Source organism: Pristiophorus japonicus, chromosome 14 (genome assembly GCF_044704955.1).
Source record: "Pristiophorus japonicus isolate sPriJap1 chromosome 14, sPriJap1.hap1, whole genome shotgun sequence".
Lineage (NCBI taxonomy): Eukaryota > Metazoa > Chordata > Chondrichthyes > Pristiophoridae > Pristiophorus > Pristiophorus japonicus.
In genome coordinates this window covers 17372373-17389939 of record NC_091990.1, presented here as the reverse complement: position 1 = coordinate 17389939, position 17567 = coordinate 17372373, and the positions used below count along the sequence as shown (strand labels likewise).

The following is a 17567-nucleotide window of genomic DNA, read 5'->3' as shown; positions in this document are numbered from 1 at the left end:
AGACCATGAGCTTGGTGGTAGATTTGAGGACCTGGTTTTCAAACACTCTTTTCTTCAAATGGCCGAAGGCTGCACTGGAGCTCTGGAGGCGATGTTGAATCTCCGCATCAATGTCTACCTTTATTGATAAGAGGCTCCTGAGATATGGGAAATGGTCCACGTTGTCGAGGGCCGCGCCATGAATCTTGATGATTGGAGGGCTTTGCTGCGCGGCGGTGACAGGCTAGTGGAGGACCTTTGTCTTATGGATGTTAAGCGTAAGGCCCATGCTTTCATATGCCTCAGTGAATACATTGACTACATCCTGGAGTTCAGCCTCTGAATGTGCACAGACGCAGGCATCGTCCGCATACTGTAGCTCAACGACAGAGGTTGGGGTGATCTTGGACCTGGCCTGGAGGCGGCGTAGGTTAAACAGCTTCCCACTGGTTCTGCAGTTTAGTTCCACTCCAGCGGGGAGCTTGTTGATTGTGATGTGGATTATTGAGAAGAAGGTTGGAGTGATGATGACCCCGGTCCGGACGTGGATTGGGTCTGTAATGGATCCGTTGGTAAGGATCACGGCCTGCATGTCATTGTGAAGCAGGCGAAGGATGTTGACAAACTTTTGGGGGCATCCGAAACGGAGGAGGACGCTCCATATACCTTCGCGGTTGACAGTGTCAAAGGCCTTTGTAAGATCGAAAAAGGCCATGTATAAGGGCTGGCGCTGCTCCCTGCATTTTTCCTGCAGCTGTCTCGCTGCAAAGGTCATGTCTGTTGTGCCCCGTAGGGGACGAAATCCGCACTGTGATTCCGGGAGGAGCTCCTCGGCCACAGGAAAAAGTCGGATTGAGGAGAACTCGAGCGACAACTTTCCCAGTGGCTGATAGCAGGGAGATTCTCCTGTAGTTGCTGCAGCCAGACTTGTCCACCTGTGACAAAAGTCTGTAGATCCGACATTGGTCTCATCAGTCACCTTAGAACACATATTAGTGTGGAAGCAAGTCACCCTTGATTCCGGGGGACTGTCTAAGAAGAAGATTTTCAAACTACTCAAAACTATGGGGACCAAGCATCAGAAACAGCAACAAATGTGCCTTAAACCTTTAATATTTGTAGGATAAATAATAAATGTTACAAACAATGTTATGCTGGTAATTTTTTAAGATGCTGTTAGTTTATTGATTCAGCCCAGATTTATTGGCGAAACTACCAAACAGCTGGGAGGATTTGTTGCGATGAGGTAAACAAGGTTCTGAATGGCTCAGTGAGTTGCTTTTAAGTAAATGAGGTGTGTTTATCATGTTGGATTTCCCGAGGCTCATTACAATATAGAAGAGCAACATTTCCAATCAGTGATTGTGCCTCTGCCTTGTTTCACGGCCCGCTGATACTATTTACTGAAGGTTTAACTCCTGCACACAGGGAGCAGCAAATGAATCTGTGTTCGTTTAGAAACAGACGCTTAAGCTCGCCTCTTAATGAGGACAGGTTACGTTACAAGCACATGCATTCCCTCAGTCAGTTAGCTCAGTCATGTTTTCGCCACGCTTGCGGGAGCTGCTATTTTCGAATTAAACGGCATTTAGCCCTTTGCTCAAACTGTTCTCTTGGCTGGGGGAGGGGGCTAAAGGAGACTGGGACACGTTTCAGTGTAGATTTCAAGCTAATTGTCATTCCTGGGGTGCAGAATTGACCCTGTGTACAGGACTGTGTGCCAGAGGGACCATTGCAGGTTGCTAAGTGCGTGTTCCCATTGAGCGGTTTCTGCTGGACTCCGCAATCACTTTGAAGTATTTTACTTCACAGTTGATCAAGATCCAAGATAGCAGTCATAAAACATCCTTGGATAATGACACTTCAACAATGTTGAGGGCGAGGGGAGCATTCTAGTAAGCAGAGGGAAGAATGAATGCAGGGCGGCAGAGGGCGAGAAGCGACTAACAAGGCAATAGCACACTGTGGATTGCGATTTACATCGAGAAACCACAAATCCAAGGCTGAAGCCGATTATCAAGGTCATCTCGACCTTGGGATATGTTCCGAACTTGGAATAAAGCGCAGAGTGCATTACTGTAATAGTTAGGGATTTAACAGCACTCGGCACTGTTTGTAGCTTTCTGTTGGGTCCTCTGTCAGTGGGAGTGCCTGTGGAGTGTGCAATGGACATTAGAAGTGGTACTGCCCTGTGCAGAGGTGATACTGGAGTTTATTTTACAGTAATACGTTACAAGGGAACATCACAACATATGTATATATATTATTGACAGGATAACTGAGGGGTGTCAATGAATCATGTGACAATGCAATGGCAGTGACCGGGGAATAACGTGAAGTACGAAACAGTAGCATGAGTTATTCAGGCCCATCACCACAACCTGGAGATGAATTATTGCTTTAGGTTCCCTGCCAGAACTGGATACTAGTGCAGAAGCTGATTAAATAGGACCCCTTAGTTGAAACCATGTTAACCCATTGGCTGCATTTCCTTCGATTCCTTTCTCCCTCTTGTACTTACCCAGCTTCCCCTTAAATGTATCTGTGCTGTTTGCCTCCAGTGGCTCAGCGGGCAGCACTCTCGCTTCTGAGTCAGAAGTTTGTGGGTTCAAGTCCCGTTTCAGGACTTGAGCGCATAAAAAATCTAGGCTGACAGTGCAGTGCTGATGGAGTGCTGCACTGTTGGAGGTGCCGTCTTTTAGATGAGATGTTAAACCGAGACGCCGTCTGCTTTCTCAGGTGGACGTAAAAGATCCCACGGCACTATTTCAAAGAAGAGCAGGGGAGTTATCCCCGGTGTCCTGGCTAATCATCATAGGCAATCCCTCGAAATCGGCAAAGACTTGCTTCCATTCTTAAAATGAGTCCTTGGGTGGCTGAACAGTCCAATACGAGAACCACAGTCCCTGTCACAGATTGGACAGATAGTCATTGAGGTAAAGGGTAGGTGGGGAGTCTGGTTTGCTGCACGCTCCTTCCGCTGCCTGCGCTTGGTTTCTGCATGCTCTCTGCATTGAGACTCGAGGTGCTCAGCGACCTCCCGGATGCACTTCCTCCACTTAGGGCGGTCTTTGGCCAAGGACTCCCAGGTGTCAGTGGGGATGTTGCACTTTATCAGGGAGGCTTTGAGAGTGTCCTTGTAATGTTTCCTCTGCTCACCATACGAAACGAATTTAAGGAGCTAGGAGCTAAATTAAAAAGTAGGACCTCAAAAGTAGTAATCTCGGGATTGCTACCAGTGCCACGTGCTAGTCAGAGTAGGAATCGCAGGATAGCGCAGATGAATACGTGGCTTGAGCAGTGGTGCAGCAGGGAGGGATTCAAATTCCTGGGGCATTGGAACCGGTTCTGGGGAAGGTGGGACCAGTACAAACCGGATGGTATGCACCTGGGCAGGACCGGAACCAATGTCCTAGGGGGAGTGTTTGCTAGTGCTGTTGGGGAGGAATTAAACTAATATGGCAGGGGGATGGGAACCAATGCAGGGAGACAGAGGGAAACAAAAAGGAGACAAAAGCAAAAGACAGAAAGGAGATGAGAAAAAGTGGAGGGCAGAGAAACCCAAGAAAAAGAACAAAACGAGCCACTGTACAGCAAAATTCTAAAAGGACAAAAGCTGTTAAAAAAACAAGCCTGAAGGCTTTGTGTCTTAATGCAAGGAGTATCCATAATAAGGTGGATGAATTAACTGTGCAAATAGATGTTAATAAATATGATGTGATTGGGATTACGGAGACGTGGCTCCAGGATGATCAGGGCTGGGAACTCAACATCCAGGGGTATTCAACATTCAGGAAGGATAGAATAAAAGGAAAAGGAGGTGGGGTAGCATTGCTGGTTAAAGAGGAGATTAATGCAATAGTTAGGAAAGACATTAGCTTGGATGATGTGGAATCTATATGGGTAGAGCTGCAGAACACCAAAGGGCAAAAAACGTTCGTGGGAGTTGTGTACAGACCTCCAAACAGTAGTAGTGATGTTGGAGAGGGCATCAAACAGGAAATTAGGGGTGCATGCAATAAAGGTGCAGCAGTTATAATGGGTGACTTTAATATGCACATAGATTGGGCTAGCCAAACTGGAAGCAATACGGTGGAGGAGGATTTCCTGGAGTGCATAAGGGATGGTTTTCTAGACCAATATGTCGAGGAACCAACGAGGGGGGAGGCCATCTTAGACTGGATGTTGTGTAATGAGAGAGGATTAATTAGCAATCTCGTTGTGCAAGGCCCCTTGGGGAAGAGTGACCATAATATGGTGGAATTCTGCATTAGGATGGAGAATGAAACAGTTAATTCAAAGACCATGGTCCAGAACTTAAAGAAGGGTAACTTTGAAGGTATGAGGCGTGAATTGGCTAGGATAGATTGGCGAATGATACTTAAGGGGTTGACTGTGGATGGGCAATGGCAGACTTTTAGAGACCGCATGGATGAACTACAACAATTGTACATTCCTGTCTGGCGTAAAAATAAAAAAGGGAAGGTGGCTCAACCGTGGCTATCAAGGGAAATCAGGGATAGTATTAAAGCCAAGGAAGTGGCATACAAATTGGCCAGAAATAGCAGCGAACCCGGGCACTGGGAGAAATTTAGAACTCAGCAGAGGAGCACAAAGGGTTTGATTAGGGCATGGAAAATGGAGTACGAGAAGAAGCTTGCAGGGAACATTAAGATGGATTGCAAAAGTTTCTATAGATATGTAAAGAGAAAAAGGTTAGTAAAGACAAACGTAGGTCCCCTGCAGTCAGAATCAGGGGAAGTCATAACTGGGAACAAAGAAATGGCAGACCAATTGAACAAGTACTTTGGTTCGGTATTCACTAAGGAGGACACAAACAACCTTCCGGATATAAAAGGGGTCAGAGGGTCTAGTAAGGAGGAGGAACTGAGGGAAATCTTTATTAGTCGGGAAATTGTGTTGGGGAAATTGATGGGATTGAAGGCCGATAAATCCCCAGGGCCTGATGGACTGCATCCCAGAGTACTTAAGGAGGTGGCCTTGGAAATAGCGGATGCATTGACAGTCATTTTCCAACATTCCATTGACTCTGGATCAGTTCCTATGGAGTGGAGGGTAGCCAATGTAACCCCACTTTTTAAAAAAGAAGGGAGAGAGGAAACAGGGAATTATAGACCGGTCAGCCTGACCTCAGTAGTGGGTAAAATGATGGAATCAATTATGAAGGATGTCATAGCAGCGCATTTGGAAAGAGGTGACATGATAGGTCCAAGTCAGCATGGATTTGTGAAAGGGAAATCATGCTTGACAAATCTTCTGGAAATATTTGAGGATGTTTCCAGTAGAGTGGACAAGGGAGAACCAGTTGATGTGGTATATTTGGACTTTCAGAAGGCTTTCGACAAGGTCCCACACAAGAGATTAATGTGCAAAGTTAAAGCACATGGGATTGGGGGTAGTGTGCTGTCGTGGATTGAGAACTGGTTGTCAGACAGGAAGCAAAGAGTAGGAGTAAATGGGGACTTTTCAGAATGGCAGGCAGTGACTAGTGGGGTACCGCAAGGTTCTGTGCTGGGGCCCCAGCTGTTTACACTGTACATTAATGATTTAGGCGAGGGGATTAAATGTAGTATCTCCAAATTTGCGGATGACACTAAGTTGGGTGGCAGTGTGAGCTGCGAGGAGGATGCTATGAGGCTGCAGAGTGACTTGGATTGGTTAGGTGAGTGGGCAAATGCATGGCAGATGAAGCATAATGTGGATAAATGTGAGGTTATCCACTTTGGTGGTAAAAACAGAGAGACAGACTATTATCTGAATGGTGACAGATTAGGAAAAGGGGAGGTGCAACGAGACCTGAGTGTCATGGTACATCAGTCATTGAAGGTTGACATGCAGGTACAGCAGGCGGTTAAGAAGGCAAATGGCATGTTGGCCTTCATAGCGAGGGGATTTGAGTACAGGGGCAGGGAGGTGTTGCTACAGTTGTACAGGGCCTTGGTGAGGCCACACCTGGAGTATTGTGTACAGTTTTGGTCTCCTAACTTGAGGAAGGACATTCTTGCTATTGAGGGAGTGCAGCGAAGGTTCACCAGACTGATTCCCGGGATGGTGGGACTGACCTAGCAAGAAAGACTGGATCAACTGGGCTTGTATTCACTGGAGTTCAGAAGAATGAGAGGAGACCTCATAGAAACGTTTAAAATTCTGACGGGTTTAGACAGGTTAGATGCAGAAAGAATGTTCCCAATGTTGGGGAAATCCAGAACCAGGTGTCACAGTCTAAGGATAAGGGGTAAGCCATTTAGGACCGAGATGAGGGGAAACTTCTTCACCCAGAGAGTGGTGAACCTGTGGAATTCTCTACCACAGAAAGTAGTTGAGGCCAATTCACTAAATATATTCAAAAGGGAGTTAGATGAAGTCCTTACTACTCGGGGGATCAAGGGTTATGGCGAGAAAGCAGGAAGGGGGTACTGAAGTTGCATGTTCAGCCATGAACTCATTGAATGGCGGTGCAGGCTAGAAGGGCTGAATGGCCTACTCCTGCACCTATTTTCTATGTTTTTATGAAGGAGTTCTGAGTAGAGTGCTTGCTTTTTATTTATCCTTCAACCAACATCACTAAAAGCAGATTATCTGGTCATGATCACATTGCTGTTTGTGGGAGCTTGCTGTGAGTAAATTGGCTGCCGCGTTTCCCACATTACAACAGTGACTACACTCCAAAAGTACTTCATTGGCTGTAAAGCACTTTGAGCTGTCCGGTATATAAATGCAAGTCATTATTTTCCTTCTGGTAGTGAGTTCCATTCTAACCACTCTCTGAGTATAAAGGTTTTTCCTGGATTCTCAGTTAGATTTATTTGTGACAGAAGTCACGACAGACTATTCTGTTTGTGATGTGTCCCAGTTGGCTGAATGCTCGGGAGATTGCAAACACAACTGTCAACTCTGAGAACACAACTGTCAGCTGCAATCGCCTCCCACCCACTGGCATTTCAGTGGCCTGTCGGACTCGAACAACCTACAAACACAGGCGAGTCTCCCACCCAACTGAGTGACTGGCGCTTGGCCATCCACTGAGTCTGCGGTTTCTGAGTCCGTGGGAAAGCTTTGCGGGATTTTGGCTCTGAGTGGAATCATGCTTCCAACACACATATTCAAATGTAAAAGGGCCAGCTCAAGATCATACACTACACACACTACACTCACACAAGCTCAACTGTCTCCCCCTCCGCGCACTGCCTCAAACCGGACGACTACTAGAGAGGCCACAGCTGGAATGACATCCTTCTGCACGTATCCTGATCTTGCTCCAGCACTCGACCATTTGGAACACCAGTCCAGGTGCTCACAAGGACTCCTGTTTGGAATTTGGAGAAGTCCCAAGCAGTCTGATGCCTCTTCGCACGTGCCTTCTCAAGTTTGCAACTTTGCCAGAAACCTGTTTGCTGGATATTCAGCCCATCAACTTCCCCCATTGGCTGGAGAACCCCCATCCCTGGTTCATCACCCCGACCTGCTCTTCTCTTTCTCTCCGCTCCTCCCGTCCCCACCACACCCCATATTGTTTTTGTGGGGGTTACCTTATCTTTCACTTTCCAGCTCTGACGAAAGGTTATCCCAGCAACATTGGGCTAGAAATTCGGGGCCTTAGCGCCACTCCGTAGCGTCATTAACTGGTGCTAAAACAGCGGCTGCCGCTCTATCACCAGCTGCTGGCGGGTCCCACAGCAGCCGATGTTTCGGTCCCTATTTTTGTGCTGCCGGTAATTGGCAGTGCCACACCAAAATGGTGGCATTGTGACGTAAATCGGTGTGCAATGCTGATTTTAGGTCACAAGCACAGACCTCGACCCTAGCTCTGAATTCAGCACTGGGTCCGAAGCATGCCAGGTTAACATGCTGTGCAAGCAGGCTGGCAGTGGCGATGTCTGCACTGCTTAAAGGAACACACACATCCTTCAGATAAGTTTGAATTTAAGGTTTTGGACCTTTTTTTTTATTGAAGTGGTGGCTTGCTGCAATAGATGTGCAAAGTTTTTTTAAGTGTGTTGGAAATGCTGCTGGATGCTTGCAAGGGTGCGGCTGGTAAACGAAGGCCTTTGAGAAGACAGAACATGCTGCGAATTTTGAGCAGGTCACGCAACATCCATAGAGGGAAAAACAGAGTTCACATCTCAGGTCGAGATGCTGCCTGACCAACTGATTATTTCCAGCATTTTATGCTGTCACTTCACATTTACAGCATCCGCTTGCTGAAGGAAGAGGAAGGCGCAGAAGAGGAGGAATCAGATGGAAGGATGCATCCTAGGCAGCTACTTTGTGGCCGGGATGGAATCATCCACCTGCAGTCCACAACCCCAATTCCCCTTTCAAAGGTAGTCCCGCACCTTACCTTCCATCTATTACTGTTCTATTGGCCACAGTGCTGAAATAAAAGCCACCACAAAGCAAGCTTTCCACTCCACCTATATATGTCTATCCATCCAATGTGACATCAAGAAATCAACTCATTGCCCATATGCATTTTCTTAGTGACTGTCTTGGGTATGCCTTTGCCTAACCGAATGATGTCATGCAGTGATATCCCAGTGGCTGGAGCGTGGCTGCTGGAAGGCTGCTGACTTTCAGAGGGGGACACTGCAAATGGCCTTGCTGGGAGCTCCTGAAGAGCTGGGAATGTCAAATAAATTTTCTTCTTGTTTTTCTTCACTCTTCTTGGTCACCCACTGACTGGGCAGGCTGCATTTCATGGATGTGTGAAATGAGGGTGAAGTTGTGTTGATGGGAGGGTGGGAAAACAAGAGGTGCATGCCAGAAGGAGAATAATGTGTGAGGATACTTGTATCTTTTATCATTTCTGTTCCACCACTGGCCAAGGGCTCAGCCGTGCCCTGGGCTTCACCGTCTCCTCCAAGGGTGTGAGGTGAGGCTAGGAATGGGAAATGTGCCTTGTGATTGGTGCATATTGTTGGTAGGTGAGTGATTGGGGGTTGAGTGCCATGCATTGAACAGTGTGTAAGGCTAGTGGTGCAGTTGGTAGGAGACGGCTTTTGAAGATGCAGTCGCTGACCTTGACCAATGGTCTGAGGCCATGAAGCTTCTTTGGGCACTGGAGCCAGGTGGTGGGGGCAACACTGCTGGCAGTGATGGGTCGGTGATGTACTCCCATGTTGTTCTTTCTGGATGGCCTCTTGTAGAGGGCCTGTCGTAGAGGCCAGTCTTGCAGTGTTGACCCCCTACCCAAAGCTTGAGTGCTGTGTGCGTGACCCTGGCTTGCTGAGCCATTTATATTAGTGCTGAAACATTTTTTTCCCATTTGTTGCGGTTAGGAAGGGAATTCAACTTTAAGAGCTGAATATTCACATTTGGGACTTTTTAATGTTAAAGATTTTTTTTTTAAAGGCAGAAAGGGCTGAAAAGTACACTGCTTCGCTTCATTTTAATTTGTATTGCTCAGTGTGCATGGCCCCTTTAATTCTCAGACCTCTTCATTGCCCAAAATTCATTGCGAGCTCCACAGCCTCACTTCCAGAGACTGTGGGAAGCTTCAATGTCGCACCTGGACAGGAACTTGGTCTCGGATGCCTCTAGCTATGCCACCAGAATGGCATTGCATGGAAGGTTAGCTCTGAGCCAAGAATCTCCAGCTCCCCAGACGAACTTTGCCCCGGTAACGTTACGGCCATTTTCCGCGGCCGTTACGGCAACTTTACTGGCTAGCACGAATTTCCCCCCCCCATTAACTTTCTTTCTGCCATTTCTAGTTACAGATGTTGATATGTCTGCTGTATATTTTCCAGTAACTTATGTTTTTGTATACAATTTTGTTTAATTTATGAAGAAATTATGGGCGTAATATTGAGCGGTGGCGGGGGCATTCAATGAGCGGCAGCTGATTGGCTGCCCATTATACACCCCACCCGATTCTCCTTTGGATCGGTTTTATGCTAATAATTTTTTTAACGTTTTGCATGAAGACGTTTCCCTTCAGTTCATCCAAAACACTGCTGCCCGTGTCCTATCCTGCACTCGGTACCACTTGATCATCACCCCTGTCCTCGCTAACCTACATTGGCTCCTGGTCCCCCAACTCCTCCAAATTAAAATTCCCATTCTCGTGTTTAAATCCCTTCCTGATCTTGCCCCTCCCTATCTCAGCAATTACTCCCCCCCCCCCCCATACACACACTCTGTTTCGCTGGCTCTGGCCTTTTGTGCATCCTCCCCTCCCTCGCTCTGCTCTGTTTGCCCCCGCTCCAATATTGGTGGCCAAGCCTTCAGCCCGCTAGGCCCGAAACTCTGGAATTGCATCCGTAAACCTCCTCCTCCATCTTTAAGACTCTCCTTAAAACTCACCTCCTGGAGCAATCTTTTGATCACTCCTCTAATATCGCCTTCTTTGGCTTGGCATCCATTTTGGTCTGATTACGTCTCTGCTAAAGGTGCTGTATAAATGCAAGTTATTTTTTCAGGATTGGATTTGTACTAAAAGAGGACTAATTTGCAGTGTTATGGGGAAAATAGTTGGTACTAAATTGGACAGCTCTCTCAAAGAGCTGGCACAGGCATGACTGCCCGAATAGCCTCCTTCCCACATTGCAACTGTGACTGCACTTCAAAAATAAGTACTTAATTGGCTGTAAAGCACTTTGGGACATCCTGAGGTTGTAAAAGGTGCTATATAAATGCAAGTTATTTCTTTCTTTCTGTGCTGTAAGATTTTATGGTCGGATAGTACAGCACTTTGAGTGAGAGTATCAAAATTGACGGAGTGGTACAGTATTGAGGCTCAAACCCGAGAGTGAAGTGCCTTGCAAGAACCAGAGATAATTTACCTTTCATCCATGCAATGACACAATCAGCAATATACCTTGCTTATATTTGCTGCAAGTAATTATTTATTTGCAAACCATTGTTTAAATGAAAATGGAGATATAAGTTTGTGCCATTTAGAGCACCATGGGAACATAGATTTTCCTTGGGATGAGCGTAGCTGATCTGAGCTGAGTCTTAAAGTTCCAACGCGGCCCAAATCTAATGTGATGTGTGTGATCGTTTTCTTTCCCCATCTCTTCCTTCCCTCGTTTATTGCTTGCTGTGGTAGGTAAAGAATTAGGGGAAAGACTGAAGGTGTGGTTAAAGAGGTAAGTTTTGAGGAAGCTTTTGAAGGTGGAGAGAGAGCGAACAAGTGGGAGGGGTTTAAAGGGTGTGCTCCACAATTTAGGGCAAAGGCAGCGGAAACCTGTGCCACCAATGGTGGAGTGAGGGGAGGACACAGTGCACAGGAGGGCAGGGTTGGAAGAACGGAGAATGTGAGCAGGGACAGAGGCCTCGAGGGTGATGGATGACATCTTGTGTGAATGTCAGGGACTCGGATGCAAAGGGGGATTGCGGGCCTGGTTGATTCTCCTTAGAAACTTTCAGTGCAATTAATTCCAATTGTGTGAATTTGGTTTGGGCCTCAGGTGGGTACAGATTAGTACCTGGGGCAGTTGCTTTGTCGATCTTGTGCCCGGATTGGGCTACAATTCAAAGTTCTCCCCTGACATGTCTAATCTCACTGGCACGAAACCTGAGAACTGCATACTTACTGTAGCAAGGAAATGGAGATTTCTCATTTGGTTTTCTTCCACTCTCATTCTGCGAGCAGTGAATATGTTGTAGCTGTCATACGCAATGTCTGGAAGCTAGAACAAGGTAGTGTGTCGAAGGCGCAACATACATGAGGACAGAGCCGTAATGCATAGTGTATTGTTACTGTAATATACAATGGGGTGGAAATTCGGTCGGGCCACTGTTGTGGTGTCAACCCGGGCCGAGCGGTAAATTTTGCTCCGGGAAATGGTTTACGTCTCCCACCACAAAATTTACCAGCTGGGCCCTGAGTGTGGAGCAGAGTGCTAAGGAAGGCGTTCCACATCTCTTTTAGGGTGCTAGGCCTGCTGAGCAAACAAAAATCCCGAGGTAAACAGCCGGCCTCGGAGCACCCTAAGGGAAGCTTCCGTGGGAAAAAAATCTGAAAGAAACCCACCAAAAACATTCCCAATACTTTCCTGACGCCACATCCACATGAATCGCAAACATAAAACAATCACACTTTTCTTAGGTAGACCTTCCTTCCCTCACTGCGGCCGCTACAGCTGGAACCGCCCGCTTTCCCAGGCGCTCTCACTAGGGGGCGCTGCAGGGCGCTATGAATCGGGCGAGTTTCAAATTTCGAGCCAGTGTCGCAACCAGGGGCGTTGCATACCGGCTCGCCTCTCCCGGGCGGTACTGCTCCGCGCCCCCGCAAACCCGGCACTGAATGTCCCGGTGAGGCGCTGGAAGCTGGTCGCCCGCCCGGAAATGTTTTCCGCTGCCATTACCCATTATTCCCCCCCCCCCCCCCCAGCAGGGTGCAAACAGAGGTGCACAATATGTCGGTGCGGTAGTGTGCACTGTCGGTGCTGTAATGTGCAATATGTCGGTGCTGTAACGTACACTGTCGGTGCTGTAATGTACAATATGTCGGTGCTGTAATGTGCAATATGTCGGTGCTGTAATGTACAATATGTCGGTGCTGTAACGTACACTGTCGGTGCTGTAATGTGCAATATGTCGGTGCTGTAATGTACAATATGTCGGTGCTGTAATGTGCAATATGTCGGTTCTGTAACGTACACTGTCGGTGCTGTAATGTGCAATATGTCGGTGCTGTAATGTGCAATATGTCGATGCTGTAATGTGCAATATGTCAGTGCTGTAACGTACACTGTCGGTGCTGTAATGTGCAATATGTCGGTGCTGTAATGTGCAATATGTCGGTGCTGTAATGTGCAATATGTCGGTGCTGTACTGTACACTGTGTCGGTCTGAGAAGTCAATTTGTTTTCATTTTCTTTCAGGTAGCTGCTTTGGAGAGACAGATCTTTGATTTCCTGGGCTATCAGTGGGTCCCTATCCTGGCCAACTTTTTATACATAATGGCAATCATCCTGGGTATCTTTGGAACCATCCAGTACAGACCAAAATACTTAGTTATGGTAAGTGCCTCATTTGACTTGTGCTTGCTATTTAGAATTGATACAGAAACGGAAAGATGTAACCTGAATGGTCAGTGAGTGGTGTGGTACAGATCAGGACCTTGTGACCAGAGGTTGTTCCTGGTGAATGAGATGGAAAACGGTGCATAACTTGCCCGAAGTGTCTCCGGGCTAGTAGGTCAGGGGTACACTTCTAATCACTATCCAGTGACCATCCCCCCCGTCTCCCCCCACCACCCCCACCACCACCTAAACGGTCCTTGTCCATGTGGACTTGGGAGCGAGGAGAATCGGGTTCCCCCCCACAATCGAGAAGCCTCCCCAACACTTGGAGCTGCAATGGTAGGTTGGCCAGCGCTTCTCGGCCTTTTGGCTAAGATCAAGTGTAGTATCTGTTCTTATCAGTTTAATATCCCCTATGGGGACATGATATTGAATTGATTTTTGGACAGGGAGCTGGATCAGGGGCATGCCCCGTCCACTCCATGCACCGACCTGGTATTGCAATATTTCCAGGAACGGTGCAACTTCGCCTCTCGGCCTTTTGGCCTAAGATCAAACACATTGGCGCAAAGTGATCTTTGGCGTTAGAGTTGATCTGGAACGAAATTGGATAAAAACATTATTTTTTTTTAAATGGTAGGTTGGCCAGTTGGGTAAGGCATCAGATGGTTGCCTGGGACAATAAATCAGCTCTACTGCACAAAAGAAAATTGGACAAAACAGGGTGGGGGAAGAAAAGAGAAAGGATGCCAGCATGACAATTAATGCACCTTGCATTGAAACCCAGCAGCTCTGAGGGCTGGATCTACTGCAAAAATACACCTCCTGACATTTTGTTCAGGTCATCCCCCCCCAGCAACACAGGCACCTCAGGAAGCTGACTCACTATTCTCCGTGCACTCTGCCCAGAGTTCAGGCCCTTTTGTTTTGCCAATCGAGTGCAGCAGACGGTCTGGGGGCAAATACAATCCTACAAATACCAGCACGTATTTTTAACTCATTCAATGCTGACTTGCCTGGAAATGATTGTGTATGATGTTGGTGTAGCAGCACTGAAGTTGATCATTTGGCCAACAGCTTGTCTGCTAATTTATTGGAGACGCCTACCCATTTGTTGATGCATATACAATGGCCCTGAATTCGCGGCCCCTACGGGTGTGCACGCACCAGTAGGGGTCCCCGCAAATTCCGGCTTTAGGCACTCGAAGCGCATGCGCCTAAACCCGGAACTTGCGATCTGCCAACAACCCCCTTGGCAGATCGCACGCATGCGAAGGCAAAGGGCCTCCGCGGGCGGAGAGTTGGGCTATTTGCACAACGTCTGCTCAGTAAATGCCCTTGAAATTCTTAGAACTGATAAAAGTAGGCGTAAGGCCTGCTTTTATCAGCGTGGGACTTTTAAAGGACAGAGAGTGAATTTTTTTTCAATTATTTAAACATTTAAAATCCTGTTAAATAAGGTACGTTTATTTTTAGACTCTTTAAAATATGTAAATGTATTTTTCAAAAAGTTCAATTTTTATTTTAAATGAATTAAATTCCATATTGATTCATTTTAAATATGCAATTTTTTTTTCAAATTTATTTTAAGTGTTTGTGTGGTTTTTAGGGGTATTCCCATTTAGACTTATGGTGATTCTGTATATGGAACTCACCACAAGTATGAATGGGAATACCCCTACTTTGATTGGTTGGGCCGGCCCAGGTGATCACAGGGACGCTTGCGAAGCGTCTACGTCCCTGGGATACGTGGACCTCTACGCAGGCCTTCACGTAGAGGCTCGGGACCACAAGTCTCCGAACCTCCCGGACCACCAGGAAAATTCATAAAAACTTTTCAGGTCGGAGGCACCTGCCCGTGGGAAGCCTCCGACTGCAATCTCTGGCCCACTATTTCATCAGGAGTACAAATATGGTTGTTTTGAAAAAATTTTAGCAGCTTGTTTTAAAATACAATTGCACTCCCTAACTCCCCCATGGAACTGTACCACACCCAGGGGGTCCGGTGATGTAGGGTGATGGTAATGCGCCAAACACTTCGAGTCTCTTCACCGGGAGCATGTGGAAGCCAAGTACAAACAGCGGAAGGAGCGCACGACAAATCAAGCACCCCACCCACCCGTCCCTCCAACCACCGTGACAGAGACTGTAGGTCCCGCATTGGTCTCATCAGTCACCTGAGAACTCATTTAGTATGGAAGCAAGTCATCCTCGACTCCGGGGGTCTGCCGAAGAGAAGAGAGAATCATAATATGGCTCAGGGACCGCTTACCAGTGCACCTCCTTCACCAGTGACCCACAGCAAACATTGCAGCTTAACATATCCCTGGGCCTGCATTCAGCCCACCTGGCTGTGGGACAATGCTGGGATTTGGTATTGTTGCCTCGCCTTCTCTCACTATCCAGGCAAGGAATGAAGGGAATGGTATTGGAGAGGGTCTGATTCATCGTATAGCGTCAACTTACTACAACTATTGGTCCTGCAAAACAAAGGTGAAACACTGCGGATGCTGGAAATCTGAACCAAAATGAGAAAATGAGGGAAACACTCAGCAGGTCAGGCAGCATCAGTGGAGAGAGAAACAGTTAAAGTTTCAGGTCGATGATGAAAGATTCTGACGAAGGGTCATCAACCCGAAATGTTAACTGTGTTTCTCTCTCCACAGATGCCGCCTGACCTGCTGAGTATTTCCAGCATTTTCTGTTTTTATATTATTCCTGTTGTTTGCGACACCCCCACCCCCTCCCTACTGATTGTGGGGAAGTAAATGGCCTCCAGTAGGAACATAAGAACATAAGAAATAGGAGCAGGAGTAGGCCATATGGCCCCTCGAGCCTGCTCCGCCATTCAATACGATCATGGCTGATCTGATCATGGACTCAGCTCCACTTCCCTGCCCGCTCCCCATAACCCCTTATCCCCTTATCATTTAAGAAACTGTCTATTTCTATCTTAAATTTATTCAATGTCCCAGCTTCCACAGCTCTCTCAGGCTGCGAGTTCCACAGATCCACAACCCTCTGAGAGAAGAAATTTCTCCTCATCTCAGTTTTAAATGGGCAGCCCCTTATTCTAAGATTATGCTCCCTAGTTCTTGTCCCTCTTATCAGTGGAAACATCGTCTCTGCATCCACCTTGTCAAGCCCCCTCATAATCTTATACGTTTCAATAAGAACATCTCTCATTTTTCTGAATTCCAACGAGTAGAGGCCCAAACTACTCAACCTTTCCTCATAAGTCAACCCCCTCAAATCTGGAATCAACCTAGTGAACCTTCTCTGAACTGCCTCCAAAGCAAGTGTATCCTTTCGTAAATATGGAAAACAATACTGCACGCAGTATTCCAGGTGTGGCCTCACCAATACCTTATATAGCTGTAGCAAGACTTCCCTGCTTTTATACTCCATCCCCTTTGCAATAAAGGCCAAGATTCCATTGGCCTTCCTGATCACTTGCTGTACCTGCATACTAACCTTTTGTGTTTCATGCACAAGTACCCCCAGGTCACGCTGTACTGCAGCACTTTGCAATCTTTCTCCATTTAAATAATAACTTGCTCTTTGATTTTTTTCTGCCAAAGTGCATGACCTCACACTTTCCAACATTATACTCCATGTGCCAAATTTTTGCCCACTCACTTAGCCTGTCTATGTCCTTTTGCAGATTTTTTGTGTCCTCCTCACACATTGCTTTTCCTCCCATCTTTGTATTGTCGGCAAACTTGGCTACGTTACACTCAGTCCCTTTCTCCAAGTCGTTAATATAGATTGTAAATAGTTGGGGTCCCAGCACTGATCCCTGCCGCACCCCACTTGTTACGGATTGCCAACCCGAGAATGAACCATTTATCCTTACTCTCTGTTTACTGTTCGTTAGCCAATCCTCTATCCATGCTAATATATTACCCCCAATGCCGTGATCTTTTAATCTTGTGCAGTAACTTTTTATGTGGCACTTTGTCAATTGCCTTCTGGAAGTCCAAATACACTACATCCACTGGTTCCCCTTTATCCACCCTGTTCGTTACATCCTCAAAGAATTCTAGCAAATTTGTCAAACATGACTTCCCCTTCATAAATCCATGCTGACTCTGCCTGACCGGATTTTGCTTTTCCAAATGTCCTGCTACTGCTTCTTTAATAATGGACTCAAACATCTTCCCAACTACAGATGTTAGGCTAACTGATCTATAGTTTCCTGCTTTATGTCTGCCTCCTTTTTTAAATAGGGGCGTTACATTGCAGTTTTCCAATCTGCTGGGACCTCCCCAAAATCCAGGGAATTTTGGTAAATTACAACCAATGCATCCACAATCCCTGCCACTACTTCTCTCAAGACCCTAGGATGCAAGCCATCAGGTCCAGGGGATTTATCCGCCTTTAGTCCCATTATCTTACTGAGTACCACCTCCTTAGTGATTGTGATTGTGTTAAGTTCCTCTCCCCCCATAGCCCCTTGACTATCCACTGTTGGGATATTGTTAGTGTCCTCTACCGTAAAGACTGATACAAAATATTTGTTCAGAGTTTCTTCCATCTCCATGTTCCCCAATTACCAATTCCCCGGTCTCGTCCTCCAAGGGACCAACATTT

General features: G+C 46.8%; 1 protein-coding gene and 1 pseudogene across 1 annotated transcript in view; both read left to right on the top strand.

Moving 5' to 3' along the window:
* The window catches only part of nkain1 (sodium/potassium transporting ATPase interacting 1), a 604623-nt gene that overhangs the window by 359916 nt on the left and 227140 nt on the right, over positions 1-17567 (top strand). The window contains exon 2 of the mRNA XM_070898961.1: positions 12834-12971. Coding sequence (XP_070755062.1) covers positions 12834-12971 — 138 coding nt within the window. The remainder of the gene's footprint in view (positions 1-12833; positions 12972-17567) is intronic.
* LOC139280468 (U2 spliceosomal RNA) lies at positions 13325-13503 on the top strand (annotated as a pseudogene).